General features: G+C 42.6%; 1 protein-coding gene across 2 annotated transcripts in view; it reads right to left on the bottom strand.

Moving 5' to 3' along the window:
- Positions 1–1,595: 1,595 nt before the first annotated feature.
- Positions 1,596–20,971, bottom strand: part of LOC112261761 (calcium permeable stress-gated cation channel 1) — a 33,887-nt gene continuing 14,511 nt past the window's right edge. For both annotated transcript variants that reach the window (XM_024437355.2, XM_042330022.1), the window contains 21 exons: positions 17,931–18,010; positions 14,482–14,569; positions 13,941–13,978; positions 12,094–12,236; positions 11,144–11,195; positions 10,918–11,026; positions 10,162–10,235; positions 9,995–10,075; positions 9,772–9,892; positions 9,436–9,569; positions 9,153–9,275; positions 8,183–8,336; positions 7,966–8,072; positions 7,365–7,451; positions 7,168–7,233; positions 6,887–7,049; positions 6,695–6,800; positions 6,050–6,217; positions 5,790–5,902; positions 5,294–5,371; positions 1,596–5,159 (listed from right to left, as the gene is read on the bottom strand). In XM_024437355.2, the coding sequence (XP_024293123.1) occupies positions 4,959–5,159; positions 5,294–5,371; positions 5,790–5,902; positions 6,050–6,217; positions 6,695–6,800; positions 6,887–7,049; positions 7,168–7,233; positions 7,365–7,451; positions 7,966–8,072; positions 8,183–8,336; positions 9,153–9,275; positions 9,436–9,569; positions 9,772–9,892; positions 9,995–10,075; positions 10,162–10,235; positions 10,918–11,026; positions 11,144–11,195; positions 12,094–12,236; positions 13,941–13,978; positions 14,482–14,569; positions 17,931–18,010 (2,286 nt within the window). In that variant the 3' untranslated portion in view covers positions 1,596–4,958. The remainder of the gene's footprint in view (positions 5,160–5,293; positions 5,372–5,789; positions 5,903–6,049; positions 6,218–6,694; positions 6,801–6,886; positions 7,050–7,167; positions 7,234–7,364; positions 7,452–7,965; positions 8,073–8,182; positions 8,337–9,152; positions 9,276–9,435; positions 9,570–9,771; positions 9,893–9,994; positions 10,076–10,161; positions 10,236–10,917; positions 11,027–11,143; positions 11,196–12,093; positions 12,237–13,940; positions 13,979–14,481; positions 14,570–17,930; positions 18,011–20,971) is intronic.

Below are 20,971 nucleotides of genomic sequence, written 5' to 3'. Positions count from 1 at the left end.
GAGCAAGACACTGCCCCCCCTGTCTGGCCTTCAAAGCCCTGTCTGGCCTGGAACACACTGATCATCTGTCTGAGTACACTCACACCTATAGCCTGCATCTACAAGTCTCCTGTAAACTTATGCTATCTGGGGGTGAAAAATATAAGCTGTGCTTTGTTTTCTTTACATCATTTTAAACTAAAGATATGTAAATATAAAACAGCAGCAACTGATTAAGCGGAATTTGCATGTGGAAATAAGGAGGCAGCATAAGCCGTGGGGGAAATGACAATATGGTGGGCTGCAGGAGGTAGAGACATTCTATTCTGAGCTTCTGAGATGACAGAGGAAAAGCTCTGTACAACACACCCAAAGGAATTCACCTTTCACTAAGAAGCGTGCTCCAAGCAGTTGCCTGTGGTGACAGGGGAAAATGTCAGGCGTTTTATATCTCTCTCTCAATGGTCAAAATGGCAGTGATTTATCCCACACAAAAACTTATCAGAATAATAGGTTTTATCTTCCCCATATTAAAGTCTCTGTAAATGAATTATTGATAGCGCACTAAGCGTAGATTTTAGGGATGCTGATGCACATTTGTCCTAAACAGCACTAAGGGCGATGTTATTCAGTGGTATTGGACTCAGCTTTCCTTCTCTACCATGCTCTGGCGACAGGCAGCCTCACTCAATGAGTTGCCCCCATTCAACCTACAATCCCCACATGAAGCTTACAGGACCAATGAGGTCTCCAGTATGCACACAGGCTTGTACCAGGGCTAGTTTGTATGCAGAAGCACTTCTCCAAACAGTTGGTCATCAGGGAGGTGAGCACCTGCATGCATTAACCCTGTCTCTGCAGCTCTGACCGGGGCGCAGTCTTTCCTATTAACAATGGGACATAGTGCTGCCAGGCAAATTCATGGTCATTGTGAACAAATCTGATCAGCAGAGAAACTCATTCCCCACACAACCTTGATTCAGCACCAACAGGTTTGACCATTAAAATGCCTTTTGACAAAATTGGGGATTTTGAAAAAAATATATAATTTTTGATGCAATACATTGCAAATCAGAACATTTGAGGGCAATAGTTTGAGAACAATACCAGTTTATGAAAATGTTTCTAAATGATGGCAAATTGACCAATGATGGCAGATTAACCTTCTCTCTTGGACCCTGTGCGAGAACCTAGCACTCATTGCTGAATATCCAAACGTGCTTGGACAACGAGCCGCTGTCAATTGTAGGCTACATTTTCTCATGGCCAGCATGAGAAACCACACCATATAAAAAAAACACTATAAAAGCCTGGTCAACTCTCAGCAGGTCCCCCTTGGCTTTTTCCTTGACAGGAAGCGCCGTGCCTTCTGCTGAACTTGTGACTCTGTCCCCTTCCCTAGACCACAGGAGACAGAGGAGAAAAGGGAGCCTGTTCCCTGTAGCACAAGATGTGGGGCACTAGTGGCCATGGATTCAACTTGAATTGCACTCACAGCACTTCAAAGACATTTGACACAGAACAGCTCAGGCATGTCCGGTCAGAGGTCAATGCTACACACCCTCCCACTGTTCCTCAACCTCAGGTTAAAAAGAAAAACAAGCCACACATTTATGTCAAGATGACAGAATGTTTGTTTTACTTTATTTCCCTGCAAAAGTAAATGATTCAGAGAAATCTATAAGTAGTACTTCAGTAAGGACACACCAGTTTCCTGTAAAGGATAAAAATAAGAGCTTGGCCTAAGTGGAAAACCACTGTATCCCCAAAATAGAGCCAGGGCACCCATGTGAAGAGCATTTGATGTATGAGCACAAATGACAAAGAGTTACAACAGAGCTAATTTGGAATCAAATCTCAGTGAGTTTTACAAGTACATTCCCCCACTCATTGTTATTGGAACATAAAGAACCAAGCTTTCTTTTTGATGTGTTTACTCAACCGTTATGACCACCATAAAAAAATAATTGATTAACATGTTTTAATAGGAAGAGACAATTTATGCTTGATCTGAAAATGTGGTAGGAGGCACCGTGTGGATGATGTGACGCAATTGCGGAGCCTACGGAGGAATGCAGAGGTCAAAATGAGCTCTGTACTGCGTCGCCGTAGCCTCAACTTTTGTAGCAATGGAGAGCTCCATATAGCTCCGCATTTACATGATTGGTTGAGGGTAGGTGAGGGCGGGAGGTCCTGTATAAACACAAGCTCACTTCCTTGACAACAGCTCTGCGCTGCTCCACGAAGCGCAAGAAGTATGAATGCCCTGACTTCTGAAGAGGCCGTACCGCAGTAAATGCTGCACGGCCAATGCAGACATCGGATTGACCAAGTAGCGCCTATATATGAACTTCATGGCCTGTGAAACGACATGCTGAAATCCAGAGCACACATTTGGTGAGCTTAGGCACTTTTTTGTTTATGGTTTCTGTGATGTGCTGTTCAAACTGATTTTACTGTGTTGCTCTCCACAATTAACATCTCAGATGGTAGCGTTGGCCTACACTGTGAACATAACACAGTGACTCGTTTTGGGATGATCAGTTTGTTTTTATGCTGGACATTTGTTCATAAAACAATTCTAGTTCCCCTGAAATTAAACAAATAACTTAGATTTTATAAGACACACTAGATTTATCCTATAATATTCTGTCCGTTTCACAAAACCACTTCTAACAAACACTATTTATAATAAGAATAATAACAAATTATAGCAAATAAAGACATCAGGGTATATCAAGAATATACTTCAATGACCATAAAATGGCAACCTTCCCAGGGATGCACTAAAAAGTACCTGGACCTTTAGGTGACATTTCTTAGGCAAACAATTTTACAGTTCTAATTTGAGTACTATTCTAATATATATATATATTCTGTAGCTTTCTTTGGGTTCAGGAAAAAACAGGAACCACCATTTCTGCATGATGACAAACAAAACTAACAATAACTTATCATAACATTGTCGGAAGGGCCAAGACACCAGAGAAACAAGTTTCAAAGGAATCTACAAAGAGATTGGCTATATGATCACAGAATACAACAGTTAGAAACTGCAGACAGAGAGAGTGACACCCACAAGGCACCTTAAGCTACAATCCAAATGATTTCATTGGGAAAAAAAAAAAAATGAGACTAGAAAATCCAGTCAGCACATAATGAGTCAACATCATTAGCTCAGTGGTCTGTGGAGCACACTGTTTGTCAGATCTGGGTATTTAAAGTACTTTCAAATGCACTTTGAAGTAGGTATTTAGATGTTTTTGTTATGAAAATACAAGCAGTTGAATATTAGAATGTATTTTGGGAAATACATTTGTAAAGTATTTGAAAATAGTCAAATAGGAATCGATTTGATTTGAAATACAGACAATTGTATTTTCAAATACAAATATTTTAATACCATGCATTTGAACCTGGTCCTAGGGGTGTTATTTTAATTTGACATTTATAATTGTTTAAAATAAAAAAAGCAATTTATAGGAATATTGAAAATACTTTAAATAGAAGCGGACTTTGGCCACATTTTTAAATACTCAAATTACACCGAAAATAAGTATTTTGCATAATGTTTATTGGCGGAGGGAACTATTCATAGGAAGATGGCTGCTCACACAAATGATGGGAGTAAGATAATAGCTGGTTATGGGTGGCATTTGATAGAACTATGGCCATACGCTACTCTGTGTGTTTGTTAATTTAAGTCTGTCTACATCTTTTCCCTGGTTTTTAGTTCAGACCATGCAGCATATTTCAGGCCATGCTGGATTGCTAGACGAAAGAGCGATTTTCTTCAAGGCACAGCAAGAGAGCACGATTACTAACCACAATCAGTTTACATTCAGTTTGGCAAGGAAACCTCTCCTTCGAGCAGCAAAACACTTGCAATACAACACTAGCAAAGGTTACTGTATGACTGTCAGCCGAGTCTTATGCAGCATTAGAGAAAGCCGTTTAGTTTGTTATACTCCATGTCAACCCTCAATGTACAGACAAATCCTTTCTTTTATACAGCATTCTCAACATGCAGTGGAGAGGACTGGTTTGGACTACTGAAACCACGATGCAATAGAGAACGATTAGTATTTTTTCTTGACTACTTTTTGCCGCCGGACATTTACGCAAAACATAAAACCAAAGTAAATTGGAGATCATGTTTCGAAATGGTTGACTACCTGGACTTGTCCAACAAGAAGACACCTTTTTCACAGTCATATTTATAAACAATAAAGGGATGGCACCATAAATACATTGTTATTAAACAATAAGCAGCCCTTCAGCACAATAATATCACATACAACGGGCAACTACAGAATAGCAAAAATAACAACCTTGACAAAAAAAAAAAAATACAATAGCGTCAGGTCCCATTGGGTTCCTTGTGCCTTCTCCTCCATAGGGAGTGTTAGAGCTCCGAGATCCACTCTGCCCTCCATCCGTCTGTCCTGTTCTCTCACTGCAGATGGCTTGATTACAACCCGCAACCCTCTGCCTCACGGAGCTCTACCACACCAGAGCCAAGACCACTCTGTCTCGTAGGGTAGTTGGTGAAATTCACCCCTACTCCTGTCCCAGTGTCCTTCCTCGCTAGTTAATTCATTCCATGCAACTTATAGAGGGAAGAAAGGGAGAAAATTATGAAGCAGTAAGTCAGAAAATGACAGCACTTTTGTTTGAAGTATCCTCTGTATGGTTCATTTATGATGACAGCTTTGAGAGATGTTGTGGTGTGGTCACTGACTTCTGTACACTGAGGGAGAGAAGGCCACTTGCATCCTTTCTCCACATCCCCGCCACAGGGCTGAGGAAGAAATTATTTCAGCCTTGGGTTCCAAAGAACCTCCAAAGACACAATCCAAATGGTCTCACAAACATGGGTCCAGTCAGAGGGGCTGAGGCAGTTGGATGTGATTCTGAGGTTAAAAAGGTAAATATGCAGCATTGTGGCATCTTTCGCTCCCTTATATCACAGGTGTAGGTCACTGGTTACCCACTGGGCTGTCCATGGCGTAGTAAGGGTCTGGGGGCTCTTGGAGCTCTGTCTCAACGGTTTCAACCTGGTCCTCCTCCTCCTCCTCTCGGCCCTGGGAGCTGGCCATGGTCCCGTAGCTCTGGTGAGCTGGGGAGGTCATCGGGGTCAGGCCTAGCTCCGGCTCCAGCAACACAGATGCCAGAAACAGCTGAGGAGAGGGACACAGAGACAAGTTACTAATGACTACAACTGAGATATTACCCATACAGATCTTCTTGTTATGAGAATATTGTACAACTCTGTGAGGAATTGAGAGTGGTGTGATTGAAGGGAGGCAGGTACATTAGATGGGGTGGAGCTTCTCTCTGCATTAACAAAGGCCCCTTCTGCTGGCTGGTCAGCAGACACCTGGTCTGACATCTGAAACACATTGGCACAGAAGTCATTTAGCCTTTGAGGGCCTGTGCTCTACACACACCAGAAGTCCAGGAGAGGTCAAGAATAATCTCTGATTGGGATTCAATCTCACCAGCACAGCCACAGCAGATGCTTAAACACCACTTCACATAAAGACATTGCATATGGTTGAAGCACTTAAACTCTAACGTCATTGATTTAGGCCTATCGTAAAAAACTGTTAAGGCTCTGCTAGCCTAGAGGCGTCACTACAGACCCTGGTTCGATTCCTGGCTGTATCACAATTGGGCCAGCGTCGTCCAGCTTTGGCCGTCATTGTAAATAAGAATTTGTTCTTAACTGACTTGCCTAGTTAAATAAAGGTAAAATAAAATGTAAATTAAAAACTCCACTATGTCCAATTGTTAATACGGTAGCTGACCTGGTAGCTTGATGACTTGTCAGGCTGTTTCCTAAGGCATAGGCCAAGGAGGGAGAAGGCAAGGCAGGAGAGCAGGGACACAAAGGTGAAGAGGGTGATGGGATGCACTGGACCTGGAGCACAAAGGAAAGAGAAGAACCACAATCAAGACCTCACCACCATATGACCACTCTAGCTGCCACTAAGCTATATCTGATTAACAGTGGCTAGCCCACATGTATTGGTCTGTTTGATAGACTACGGTAAGAGGAAGTACGCACCCAGTCTGAGCACGGAGAAGAACAGGAGCCAGAACATGCAGAGGATGGGCGCCACGATGACCTGGCTGATGGCTGCAGTGTGGATGCGCTGGTTGAGCTTGGTGGGCACGTAGGCATAATAGATGTTGTAGCGGTCCACCATGTGTTTCAGGATCAGGTAGAGCAGCCCTGAGAGACAGACATTACAGAGCTGACTGATGAGGACATATGCAGCCAATCACTTATTATAATATTGTTAACTTCCGTCTAAAGCATAGTTGTGGTCAATTCAACTCCCATTCCTGTCAGTTGACTTCAGAATTTAGTTGGAACTGACCAACTCTGGGCTACATAGTGAATCACAGGTTAAAGACAGCATGCAGTTGAGCCCAGGACTGATACAATGTGGAAGGCATGCGTCAAGGCCTGGAGAGTAGTAGTAAATAAAGGATTGTTGCGGCTCTGGGCAGAGACAGGAGTAAAGTGGGCGTCTGGCTCCCAGCTCGCTGTGTCTGAGTGTCTGGGACTACAGCACATTCACTTCACAGTCTGCACCAGGCTGGCAGCAGAGGTGACCAACATTACAGTAGCAGGAGAGAGGCTTCCAATCCATACCGAGCGGACACACGCACACAGGGAGGAGGGGGCACGCACAAACACACTCACCAAAAGGCATGATGATGGGACAGGTGATACTGTAGGTCATGCTAACAGCATAGATGCACATGGTCCAGGCATACTGCAGACCAAACTGGAACTCATAGGCCTGGCTCTGGAGAGACCGACAAAACACACTTGAAAAGAAAAGTTACATCAATAATTCACACAAATAATACAGTCAAATACTGCTCCTCCCACCCGTTTGACGTGGATGCGCTCGGCCCCGGGCTTGGCCAAGCAGAGACGCAGCGCATACACCATCAGAGCTGGGATACGCAGCAGCTCCATGGCCGTGCCGATCAGGCTGGACGTGATCACGTAGTTCACAAAGAACGCTCCGTTATCAGGCAGGAACACACACCTGCACACAGAGGAGAGGAAGCAAAGCCTAGGTGCATGTTCGCTGTAGATGGCAGTTGTTTCAATGCCCGCTAAGCATATGGTACCATGGCATTAGAGGGCAGAACAATTAAACATACTCAAATTTGATATTCTTGTCTTCCAGGAAATTGACATCAAACAGCCACCTGAAGAACAGGTCGAGACTAGAGATGAAAGAACCACAGGTACATTAGAGTAGAAGCACAGGGTCTTGGATCATGTGTAATCTCTAACGATCATAGCAGGAAACTATAAATGAGCTGTTAGGTCAGCATGTATGTTTCTATATTCATACCTGGAGAGACCCAGCGAGGGCAGGATGATCACCATGAACACCAACAGTACAAAGCACTTGTGCATCGTGATCTGGTTCTCACTGGATCTGAGGACCCCACAACAGACCACATTACAACAGAGGACATGTAGTTACAAAACACATTTGGAACATGCAGTATATGTTAGATTTGCACTCCCTCACACTATTTCAAATGTAAAGGACTTCATAGTGGGCTCATTACCACGAGCAGAGCTTTTCACACCAATAACTGTAAACATTTGATTTGCATTAAGTCGTTCACACACCACGCCTTCACAACACATGGGTGGGTGGTGGGGGCGGTTATGTAAAGAGACGGTGCTCATAGGTGCTGTGTGAGGTTGTCTCCTCCGGATGCAGAGCTATTCTGCTCCTCAGTGCATAGTGACCATTGTGCATATCATTATCTCTACAGAGATCACTATGACAACCTGACTAGAGAAGTAGCACAGGCAGACAGAGCACGCAGAGAGAGGAGAGAGAGAGAGAACTGTTGAAGAAGGTGTTCAGGGACAGAACTAGGCCATAGGTTGAGTGTCAGACAGTGTCTGCTGGGGCCTGCAGCAGTTCAGTACTCTACCTGGTCCAGTGAGACTCAAAGAAGGCAGAGTAGTAGACTATGAAGGGTAACAGGACAGAGAACGCCCAGAGCAGGAGGGTAGGGAAGAACTGAGTGATGATCGGGCTCTATGCGGAGAAACCAAAACATTAGGAGTTCATTTTAATATAGTTCATTCTGGAATTTATTTGTTTTGGTACAGCACCACAAACACTGTAATTCTGAAATGAATTCTGACCCTCAGGCTGTCAACAGGCCGGGTGACGTTGAGTTTGTCCATGGTGTTGACGATGATGGCGGGCGTGGTGAGGAAGAAGAGGAGTAGGAAGAGGAGGATATTGAGCAGGACAAAGCGCAGCCACCAGCGGGAGCCACACAGCGACAGGTTCTCCCTGGAGGCAGAGAAGTAAACAAGAAGTCAGATACTCATCTATCCAAAAGCCTTCGTCATGTCGCCACTAATCTGTACTACTGTGTAAACCCACAAAGTATGAATACAACAAAAGCAACCCCTAAAGTGAGAGGGAGTATGCTCCAGCACACTGACTACTCTGGAGTGGATAACAGGTTGGACACATCACTCCTTTTTAAAGAAGGGAAACAGTCGGTTACCCAGAGCGACATGCAGAGGCAATGTTTCACAGCCGGCCGTGACCCCCACAATTGTCTAGACTACCTGCACCAGGAAGCAGTACTACTCCCTCCACACACACTGCCATACACACAGCCAATGGGGCATGAAGCACAAACAGCGAGCGCCGCGTGGCGGGGATCCCTCACCGGCTAATCCCACCATACACATGTAACGCTCACATTATGTGACCTCAGAGGGGCTGATGGTTATCATCTAAACCCTTCATTTTATTTCTGATCTCAAATACACTCAACTACCAACAAACAATTTCATTAAAATTAAAAAAAAAAACAAACACACCATCTAAGATAACCCACACAAATATAATTCTAAAATCCATCTAATTAAGATGGTTAAATGGTTGAGTGGAACGGCCCCATGGCAGTGACTAGAGACGGCACTCTTGTCAGAGAAAGTAACAGATTAACGACCTCTGCAAACAGCTTTAAAAGTCTGTGGTAGGGCACAGCTCGTTAATATGCGTCAGGTTGAATTCCGTCCTAAGTACAGTTAGATAACCAAATGGGAGGGAATTTCAAGCCATTATCTGCTTTCAGATCGCCTCCTCACTCACCAGATGATGTCGCTTGGAGCTGGGGCATAGCCTACACCCCACCTGTGAGACTGAACTACCGTGGTGATGCTAGACTGCTTGGGTCTCCGACGGCAACCAACCCGGCTGTAGTCCTTGACAATACTGTAGGGAGAAACACAACACAAAGTCATCACACAAAACAGGCAGAGACACACTCATGAGCACATTCAATCAAACCCTGTAACATGTTGGCGTGCCATGCATGCACTGCGGGAGACTGCAGAACAGTGAGTTAACATGTCAGAGGTCATAGTTCACTCACACAGCAGTCATCCTCTCATCCTGAAAAGTCACGAAGGCGATGCCCAGCCTCTTGAGCGAGATGCGGTGCTTCTCTGCATTAAACTCATCAGTCAGTTTCTCCTCTAGCTCACTGTAGTACTGCTCTGCATCCACCTGCAAAGAGTTGAAAAGCAACATACCAGTATTATTCATTAAGTCTAGTCATGTCCCTTATTGAATTTCTATTCACAGACGAAGACTGCACATTGCCGCTCAAATCAAATGTAGTTTTTTAGTGCCATCCAGTGGCAAAACGCAATCAATGCACCATAATTACTATGACCAAGGTTCACAAACGTTTCTGTTACAAAAGTACCTGCTCAAAGCCGCACACATCACAGCAGAAGATGGTAGCACAGGGGTGGGTCTTAATCATGATCTTCCCCTCCTTCTGGGACATAGTGGCGAAATACAGCCTTCCTTTCATCGCCTTCCGTCTGAAACACAACAACTCAAATCTGCACAGAGGAAAAAAACAACAAAACAGTGATTGTATTGGATTACTGACTAACTTCTCTATATTGTCATAGTTACTGTACCTCTCAGAGTCCAGCATCATCAGTTTGTGTACATTGAAGCAGAAGCGGACGTCAGTGACAGTACAGCTGGGGTAAGCCTCACTAGAGTGGAGGGAAGAGGGACCAGGTGTATTACTATCAGCATTATTCTGAGTGCGTAAAGAAGTGAGAAGTAAACATAAGATTACTGGAAGTGTTTTGTGATGAGGCCTGGGTCGGAGATCTCTCTGGGGATGCAGGTGATCATGAGAGTCCTGGCCACCTGACAAAAAAACAACAATAAGTTTGCCAATAATAAAAGTAAGATGGTAACCATGCATTACACACATCAAAAGGTGTCTCTTTCAGTTTTCAGAGACAGTAACCTGACTATGTTACCTAGTAATCATTACACATTTGGCCAGTGGTGGAAAAAGTACCCAATTGTCATACTTAAGTGAAAGTAAAGATACCTTAATAGAAAATGACTCAAGTAAAAGTGAACGTCACCCAGTAAAATACTACTTGAGTAAAAGTCTAAAAAAGGTATGTGGTTTTAAATATACTTAAGTAAAAGTAAAAAGTATAAGTAAAAGTATAAATCAAATTCCTTATGTTAAGCAAACCAGATGGCACCATTTTTTGATTTTTTAAGACATCATTTACAAACGAAGCATATGTGTTTATTGAGTCCACCAGATCAGAGGCAGTAGGGATGACCAGGGATGTTCTCTGGATAAGTGAGTGAATTGGACCATTTTCCTGTCCTGCTAAGCATTTAAAATGTAATGAGTCCTTTTAGGTGTCAGGGAAAACATATGGAGTAAAAAGTACATTATTTTCTTTAGGAATTGTTGTCAAAAATATAAAAAGTATAGATACCCCCCAAAAATACTTTAAATTACTACTATTATTAAGTACTTTACACCAGTGCATTTGGCCAGGTTTGAGGAGCCCTCACACACCTTCTCGTCCTCTCTGTACTCCAGGCGTGAGGAGTGATGTGCCATACACAGCACTGTGATGATGAAGTAGAGCAGAGCAAAGATACTGTGGAGCCACAGGAAGCTGTCCCTAAGAGAAGATAAAGAAAAGGCATTTCACATGACTATTGAATAACCATGATGGTCAAGATATTCATGAACATTTCTTGAAGTTGGCAAAAAGAGAAGACCCAGCCCTTTGACCTACTTTGCAGGAAGATTAGCCACAGTCGTTCTTCCAAAATTCTCTGGATTATCCCCTACAGAAAATTTAAAAAATGACAGTTATTTGTGTAACAGTCATTTTTTTGTAAGAAAGAGACTTCAAACTTTAAATAGACTAAGAGGAATACCCTCATCTTTACATGGTTAAGATGGCAAATGGATCAAACAGAGGATTGTCTCATCCAATTTAGTAAAAACTCAGTGAAAAGTTTAAGACAAAATTGCTTGATTAGTCACGTCTCCACCCTCTATTTTAGTTTGGCTCCATTTATTTACTGTTTCTATGGTGACCGATATAAGGGTGTTGGTTAATTTAATGACAGGGTGACACAATGGTCCATATAGATGACAGCCAACAGTAATAAAGTGGCTATGGAGAACCCTGGTCCCCCCAGACCTCAAACGTGTTTGCTTTACATTCTATATGGGAGCTTGCACAACATTTAACTGCCAACTGTCATCTACTCCACTATCCATTACAGCTAACAACCTCTGACACCAAAGTGTATGTCGGGAGGAAATTAAAGTTTTCATATTCATACTTTGCTTGGGGAAGGCCTAAGTTAAATACCACTAATGTAACTCAATTGAGCAGTAAGTCAAATTGCAGACAATGTCTGTCTGTGTTTGTATCTGTGGTGTGTGTGTGTGCGCGCGCATTTGACTGTGTGGCCTACATTTCGGATGTCCCTGGACAGACTTTGTCGGTTTGTGTTTATAACTGTGGTGTGTGTGTGTGAGTGCAAGCCCGCCCACCCACGTGTGTGTGTGTGTGTGTGTGTGTGTGTGTGTGTGTGTGTGTACGCTTGCATCGGTGTGTTTTTATATGCATGTGTGGCCTGGTCTCTTCTTGCGAGGTGCCCCTCTACCTCCCCTGCCGTTTAGGATATCCCTGGGCCTCCCAACACGGGCCAAGGCCTCCCTCTAAATTACCTAGGAGGTTCCCGGAAAAGTTGACAGGCAGGATGATGGCCAAAGACAGCAAGCAGACCACGGTCATGAGCAGGATGATGTGGCGCTGGAAGGACAGGTAGGTCGTAGCGTCGATGCCACATTTACTCCTGATCTCATCATCCCTGGAGAGACAACACAGAGAGAGAGGATCTTCCCAGGGTGGCAGAAATCAGCAGGCTGAGATTTAAACTCACCCTAAAGAGACTAAACCCAGAGTTAGAAAGAAGCAGTGTGTTGTTGAAAAGGGGACAGCATGTACTTGCTGCCAAACATACCCCCGTCAAACTGACTATCCTAACGATCCTGGACTTCGGCGATGTCATTTACAAAATAGCCGCCAACACTCAGCAAATTGGATGCTCTCATTGGCTGGCCCTCGCTTCATATTCGTCGCCAAACCCACTGGCTGCAGGTCATCTATAAGTCTCGGCTAGGTAAAGCCCCGCCTTATCTCAGCTCACTGGTTACCATAGGAGCACCCACCCCTAGCACGCGCTCCAGAAGGTGTATCTCACTGGTCACCCCCAAAGCCAATTCCTCCTTTGGCCGTCTTTCCTTCCAGTTCTCTGCTGCCAATGACTGGAACGAATTGCAAAAATCACTGAAGCTGGAGACTTATATCTCCTTCACTAACTTTAAGCATCAGAGGTCAGAGCAGCTCACAGATCATTTCACCTGTAAATAGCCCATCCAACTACCTCATCCCCATATTGTTTTTTAATTTTTTTTCGCTCCTTTGCACCAGTATCTCTACTTGCACATCTATCACTGCAGTATTTAATTTCTAAATTGTAATTACTTCGCCACTACGGCATATTTATTGCCTTACCTCCCAAATCTTACCTCATTTGCACACACTGTATATAGATTTTTTCAAATGTGTTATTGACTGTATGTTTTTTTATTCCATGTGTAACTCTGCGTTGTTGTTTGTGTCGCACTGCTTTGCTTTATCTTGGCCAGGTCGCAGTTGTAAATGAGAACTTGTTCTCAACTGGCCTACCTGGTTAAATAAAGGTGAAATAAAAAATACATTTAAAAAACACTGAAGAAAGGGTTCCAAAAGGATTCTTCGGTTATCCCCATAACATAACCCTTTTTGGTTATACCTGGAACCCAAAAAGGTACTTCAAAAGGTTATCCTACAGGGACAGCCGAAGAACCCTTTTAGGTTCTAGATAGCACCTTTTTTCCCTTAAGAGTGTGGGATTGTGGAGGGAAGTGTAGAATAGTCTTCTATGCTGAGACAGATTCAGAGGTACTCCACGGTAGTGATATTGTGGGGCCTGCTCCTCATGCCTCAGTGTAACTACACCACTCCACTCCTGCCAAACCTGTGGTGGCTAAGGGGAGCCCAAGCGGAGGGTCTGAAAACCCACTTGTCTCTGAAAAAACAGGAGGTGCCTGCTGGTCCCACGGCAGGGAGGCAGGCCAGGCCAGGCAGCTTTATCAGGGTGGGTTAGCACTTTTCCAGGGATCCCAGGGTGAGGTATACAGTCAGCTACTAACACAAGGACTAAAAACAGCACCCAGATGCACCCAAACTCCACCATAATACTTTGGAAACCATGGACACAGAGGAAGTCACTGTTTTACGGGCCTAAATTTGTTGAGTGAAAGTGAGTCAGACTCGAGCAAGTGCAAATACTCTATGGTAAATCATGGCACAAATGATCCCATGAGCACACACTCGTTTGTTTTCACTGCTTAATGAGATATAACACGAGTTTGCGTTTTGGGATGACAACATTGATGAGAAGAACAATAAAACATGATAGAAGCGAGGATGGGGTTGAGAGTTAAAGGGTCAAGAGTTTCACACTTACTTCATATGATAGATTGTTGTAAGCCAAGAGCAGAAGCCCTAGAGATGAAGCAAAGACATAAAACATTCAGTGGATCGCTTATTAAATACAAGTCGCTGACAGACTGTGGTAGGCATTGCACAGCACGCCTGGCTCACCACGCATCTGTCATTTGCATAACATTAAGGTCTACGAGCTGAGAGGATAATGGGGCTTTAATAGGTCTAGTCTGAGGCATAAATGACTTTACTGCTGTCAAACTCTTGGAGAAGACCTCATGTCTGAGTCAGTCCTACGCCATCATAAACATGGTGTGTCACGTCGATGGTGGTGGTGACCCTAACCAGTCACGCAGGTGTCTATGAAGTCATTGTCTGAACTGTCCGCCTTTTCATATTTTGTTTGTGCAGTTGGACGTTTTGTAGGACAAGTGCTTTGGTCAAGTGTCAGAAAAAGGTGTGCCCCACTTTTATTCACACTCAAAAAGGTCACCCTTCATAAGCTATACCCCTAGACCGATCCTACGGTCTGGAGTTGGAGCCATAATAACAGTTGGACTCACCAAGTCCTTGGTCTCGGAGTCTGAAGGGCTGGACTCTGACGGGGACTTCTCCTTCTCACTCTGCTCTCCGTAGAACAAGGACGTGAGGCTGAGAAACAAGAAATACCAGGATTATCATATTGATGGACAACGTGTTCCTTCCTACAGAATAGGAGGGAAGGAAGCTTATCATGTAGATTGCCATCCCATGAGGGAAGATACTGTACTGCATGAGCAACAAGTCGGCGCAATGAGACTACAGCCATTAAACACATTCTTGGAAGGATGATTTCTAGACAGTCACATGGACAGCGTTGAGTGACTGTGGAAGTTAATATCCTTTCCTTCCCACAGAGAGGTGGGCACAGAGCTTGCAGACAGCATGAGTGCTAATAGTGTTGGCTGGGTCTGATAGCTTTACCATGCAGGCCCCTGTACTCCTCTTAGAACTCAAGTCAAACTGAAACAGAGGGTTCTCCAGCACAGCTATCAATGATATGAGGGGAAATAAAGGAGCTAGACAGGGTTCCAGGAATCCAATGAAGCATTGTGATGATTAAGTTTGGTGATGCTTCTCTCGTGGCGACGTCGCTGACAGCGAGACACTTTAAGCAGTATAATTGAATTAGCACGACGGCAGCCCGCTCGGCAGATGTCGCTGACTCGGGGGTAGCAGAGAGCCGCTGCTGGTCAGGCAGAACTAATCAACCTCACGCTCACTGGAGAGTAGCTCCAGGTCAGGCAGAAGTAAGCTGTTGCAGAGCCTCAATCTGCAGACCCACACAGACTACTGACTGGACCTCAGACCACTTCAAAAGCAAAAAAAGGTCCTAAAAGTCAGAAAAATCAGAATTCTCCTACAGAGCTACTGTGTGTGTGTGTGTGTGTGTGTGTGTGTGTGTCTTTGCCATGAATGCTTTATGAATATTATGGTATCAACATTGGAGATCTTGGAACAAAAATAGATACTCACAGATTGTGATGTGTGTAAAAAGTGATTAAAAACTAATTATAGTAAAGCAATGCAATTCTGTAACAGCTCATTCAAAGCAAGAAAGCCAGGGAAAACAAAGTATTTTCAAAGTATTTTGTACTTATTATGGATCCCCGGGAGCAGCTACTCTTCCTGGGGTCCAGCAAAATTAAGGCAGTTTATACAATTTTAAAAACATTACAATACATTCATAGATTTCACAACACACTGTGTGCCCTCAGGCCCCTACTTCACCAATACCACATATCTACAGTACTAAATCCATGTGTACATATAGTGCGCATGTTATCGTGTGTGTGTGTGTGTGTGTGTGTGTGTGTGCGCATGTGTCGGTGCCAATGTTTGTGTTGCTTCACAGTCCCCGCTGTTCCATAAGGGGAACTGCTTGCATCAGTTACCTGATGTGGAATAGAGTTCCATGTAGTACTGTGTTCCTCCCGTAGTCTGTTCTGGACTTGAGGCATGTCTTGTGGGGTATGCATGGGTGTCCGAGCTGTGTGCCAGTAGTTTAGACAGACAGCTCGGTGCATTCAACATGTCAATACCTCTCATAAATAAAAGTAGTGATGAAGTCAATCTCTACTCCATTTTCAGCCAGGAGATATTAACATGCTTATTATTAATATTAGCTCTCTGTGTTGCCCTGTTCTGAGCCAATTGCAATTTTCCTGTCCTTTGTGGCACCTGACCACACGACTGAACAGTAGTCAAGGTGCGACAAAACTATGGCCTGTAGGTCCTGCCTTGTTGATAGTGTTGTTAAGGCAGAGTATCAGTTTTTTTATAGACAGACTTCTCATCTTAGTTACACCTGCATCAATATGTTTTGACCATGACAGTTTACAATATAGGGTTACTCCAAGCAGTTTAGGCATCTCAACTTGTTTAATTTCCACATGATTTATTACAAGATTTAGTTGAGGTTTAGTGAGTGTTTTGTTCCAAATACAATGCTTTTAGTTTTAGAAATATTTAGAGCTAACTTATTCCTTGCCACCCACTCTGAAACTAACAGCTGCTCTTTGTTGAGTGTTGCAGTCATTTCAGTCGCTGTAAGTAGCTGACGTGTAGTGTTGAGTCATCTGCATATATAGACACTCTGGCTTTACTCAAAGTCAGTGGCATGTCGTCAGCAAAAAAAAAAAAAAAAAAAAAAAAAAGCAGCAAGGGGCCTAAACAGCTACCCTGGGGAATTCCTGATTCTAACTGGATTATATTTGAGAGGCTTCCATTAAAGAACACCCTCTGAGTTGTTAGACAAGTAACTCTTTATCCACATTATAGCAGGGGGTGTAAATCCATAACACATGTTTTTCCAGCAGCAGAAGATGATCGATAATGTCAAAAGCTGCACTGAAGTCTAACAAGACAGCAACCACAATCATCAATTTCTCTCAGCCAATCATAAGTAATTTGTGTAAGTGCTGTGCTTGTTGAGTGTCCTTCCCTATAAACATGCTGAAATTCTGTTGTCAATTTGTTTACAATGAAATAGCATTGTATTTGGTCAACAACAAAAAAATCCAGAAGTTTACTAAGGATTGGTAACAGGCTGATTGGTCGGCTATTTGAGCCAGTAGAAGGGACTTTACTATTCTTGGGTAGCGGAATGACTTTCGCTTCCCTCCAGGCCTGAGGGCACACACACTCTAATATGCTTAAATTGAAGATGTGGCAAATAGGAGTGGCAATATTATATGTTATTATCCTCAGTCATTTTCCATCCAGATTGTCAGACCCCGGTGGCTTGTCATTGTTGAAAGACAATTTTTTCACCTCTTCCACACCAACTTCGCGGAATTCAAAAGTACAATTCTTTCATAATTTGGTCCGATATACTTGGATGTGTAGTGTCAGCGTTTGTTGCTAGCATGTCATCCCTAAATTTGCTAATCTTGCCAGAGCTTTGTGATGAATGAGCTCTGATTCAATGAATGGAGCCAAAAATGTCCTAAAATTTCATTTAAGGTGCTCCAAAGCTTTTTACTATCATTCATCTTTGTTTCATAGTATAGTTTCTATTTCTTTTTAGTTTTAGTCACATGATTTCTTAATTTGCCAATCAGTTGGGCTGACAGATTTAATTGCCATACCTTTTGCCTCATACCTGGTTTCTCCTCATTACACACTACAGACCAGCAAATATTCTTTACATCAACATGTGAATCACTACAGAACTTCTTGTATGACCTCCTATAGACTATATTAGGCCCAGCCTTTAGAACTTTTGGTTCTCCTAGATATGACGATTTGCAGATATGGCTATTATTAGTGTGAGAATGCCTGAGCAGTACCATGCCTTCTCAGGAGGGGGAGCTAATATCAAGGAGCATTGTCAAGTGGTCATGAATTATGCTTTCAATATATTCAGTATATTATAGGTCTGGTATGGAGATCTTGAGTGTTGCCTCAACTCATACCAAACCTATAACATACGGAGTATGAATGGAGGATGAGAGCAAGGGCTTTACTGTACCTGTCATTCTCCATCAATAGAGCCAGACGGCCATAGTCCCACGCAGCCTTCCTCAAACAGGAGAAGATCAGTAACAGAAACTGCAATATAAAGAATGAGTTATAGGACATAAGGAGCTCCTCAGAACACTCACCCATCTCTCATTTAAGTCTTAAACATAAAAATATATATATTTTGACTTGCATGTACATCATGGATTTTCAGATGGAAATAAATATGAGGAATGCACAAATAATATTCAGCAGCAATAACAATCTATTTTCCTAAGAGTTGTATGTGATTGGTTGTCTTGGAAACTACCAAGGAGGGGTCAGCATGTATAGTCAGGCTAGTGTAGTCAATAGCAGGGGCGTTTATGATTTAAAGACATTGGGAGCTTAGCGCAAAGACAGTATGGAATTTCAACAGCAAAATGCATGAATTTGGTGCACTTTGAGATGAATATTGAGAGATTAGTACATTGAAAGACTATATATTTTTCAAGGAACTTGTACCTTCCCACAGCAGACACTGCAAGTACTCAATTAGTTGCTATTGTGGATCTCTGTACTCTGAAACACATACATCTATAGTGTATTGCCAAAAACTACCCGACAACTTCAAATATAGGTCTGTGCGGTCTGGAGATTTTCTCCAGCACCTATTCTTCTGTTGCTGTCTCTGTGTCTTGTTGTGTCTAGTTTGAAAGGGAAAATGGCCTCATTTTAGATGATTTGAGTCATTAAGAAATGCTGGCGGTCACACGACTGGACTCAAACGCGAATAAGTTGTGTGTTCGCAGGTGGGAAGGGTTAGCCAAATCATTTCGCCTGATAGCATCAGCCAGCTGGTGTGCGACCTGACTGACTTTGGATAGCCTATCTCCAGGGCTAGTTAGAGATGGTGAATAACTTACAATGTAAATGAGACCATATGTTCATGTTGCACACCTTTAAGTTTGATGATTACTTGTGTGCTGCCAGCTGTGGGCAGGATTGAAACAAAACCAACCTTAATTTACGTTGTGATGCAGTCATGACCACAAGTCTCACAACACTCAGTTTTGGATGAGACCGATTTCATGACAAAAATGATCCTGACTCATATCGAAGCCACATGCTGTTTTCTAAAGGAGAAGTTGATTTTTTAGGGCCAGTTGCTCTTTAGAGTTACTGTATACTGACATGACCAGGGAATCTCAACTGTAAAGACAAATTCAAGTGTGCGCATAACACAACTCTGAATATGACAGATAAGAAGCAACATAGGCTATATGAATACAAAGAAACATAAGCCCCTAAAAATTTACCTGTAGAATGGATAAGTTAAGACCTCGTCAGTTCTACCAGCTAGTGAGATTTTCAAATGACACAACATTTGAGGTCACATAATTTAAGGGCCTATGTATTTTCAATATTCTGTACAAACACTAAAATGGCCATCTTTTCTCCTCTCCCCATCAAAGTTCAAGTTTGTTTATTTTTCATATACACATGAAATACTCACTGCAATGAAATGCTTACTTGACAATTCAACACTAGAACAAGTAAATTGCTAAGTGAATAAAATAGGAACAAAAATGCTCAATTAAATAATTTCACCAATTTAATAAGCTTTTTTTTTTAAACAAATAGTTACATAGCCTATATGGAAATAAGACATGAGCCATGCATGTTTACCTGTAGAATGGAATAGGTTATAAGACCTCTATGATTAACTTCTTTTATCCAGTTCTACCACCTCAACATTGCTAATTTTAAAAACAGGGTTAAATGTTGTAGTACTGCTTCAGTCCACAGGAGGGCCCTGTGTCACTGTCAGAATATATACTTCAGTTAGAAAAACGTTCATCTCTTCGGTCTCAGCTAGCCAACCAGTCAGTAGCTACGTCACTACAGAGGCTTCTTGCAGTGCCTGCTACTGACTAGCGCAGCACATTGTATTGTTTATTTTTGTCATTAAAATGTGTCAGTAAAATATTTTCTTATCAGACAAAACATTTAAATAAAGGTTTGGGGCTGGAACAAAAACATCTAGGCCCACTGGTTAATAGCAAGACAACTGTGAATAGACCCTGTCCCCTGCTCTCAAAACACACAGGAAGTGAGAACCAGGGAATCATTATGAAGGAGAGAGAGAGAATAAAATACACTGTATGGAAAAAACATGATCATCTCTCATTTTACACAATATTCTGTGGAAAAGATCTATAAAATGAATAGTGTATTCAGACCTGTTGACCTTATCCACATTTTGTTACACTGTAGGTCACAGCCTTTTTCTAAAATATATTAAATTGTTTTTTCCCTCCGTCAATCTACACACAATACCCCATAATGACAAAGCAAAAACCGGTAAAAAAATAACATGGTCTGATGAAACCAAGATTGAACACTTTGGCCTGAATGCCAAGTGTCACGTCTGGAGGAAACCTTTCTGGGTTGTGATACATTTCTAAAAACCTGTTTTTGCTTTGTCATTATGGGGTATTGTGTGTAGATTGACGGAGGGGAAAAAACAATTTAATACATTTTAGAATAAGGCTTTATTTAACGTAACAAAATGTGGAAAAAGTCAAGAGGTCTGAATAGTTTCTGAATGCACTGTAAATCATCTGCTGGCTAGATGAGATATTGGGTACTGGGTAAGGAGTAGTATGTTGTTAAAAGAAAAGCAAGATCTCTCATTAAAAAGAGGTTGAACTATACATTACCTAATGGTGTAAAGTCATGCATGGGTAATGAGGACAATGTTTGACAAGGTATTTGATTAAGCGGTGATGAGATTAATAAATTCTGCTTTTACTTTCATAGCCAAATGCAATTCGCAAGCTCTCTGCATAGATGATATCCCTGTTTCTCTCCACCGCTCTCTACTGTCTTCTATTTCTTGTCCCTGCGTGGGTGTCCATGTTCTGCTGATGCCCCACAGATTATTATTCTGTGTGAAGTTCTGATTGGTGCAGAGGCATGCTGCCGTCATATGGGGGTAATCAAGTTGACTTCATTTGGACCCTTCGTTAAGATACTGCTATTAACCTTCTGTGTTGTCCTGACAACCAG

This window comes from Oncorhynchus tshawytscha, linkage group LG11 (assembly GCF_018296145.1).
Source record: "Oncorhynchus tshawytscha isolate Ot180627B linkage group LG11, Otsh_v2.0, whole genome shotgun sequence".
Taxonomy (NCBI): Eukaryota; Metazoa; Chordata; class Actinopteri; order Salmoniformes; family Salmonidae; genus Oncorhynchus; species Oncorhynchus tshawytscha.
Note: the sequence above shows the minus strand (reverse complement) of the source record. Positions and strands in the feature narration are given on the sequence as shown.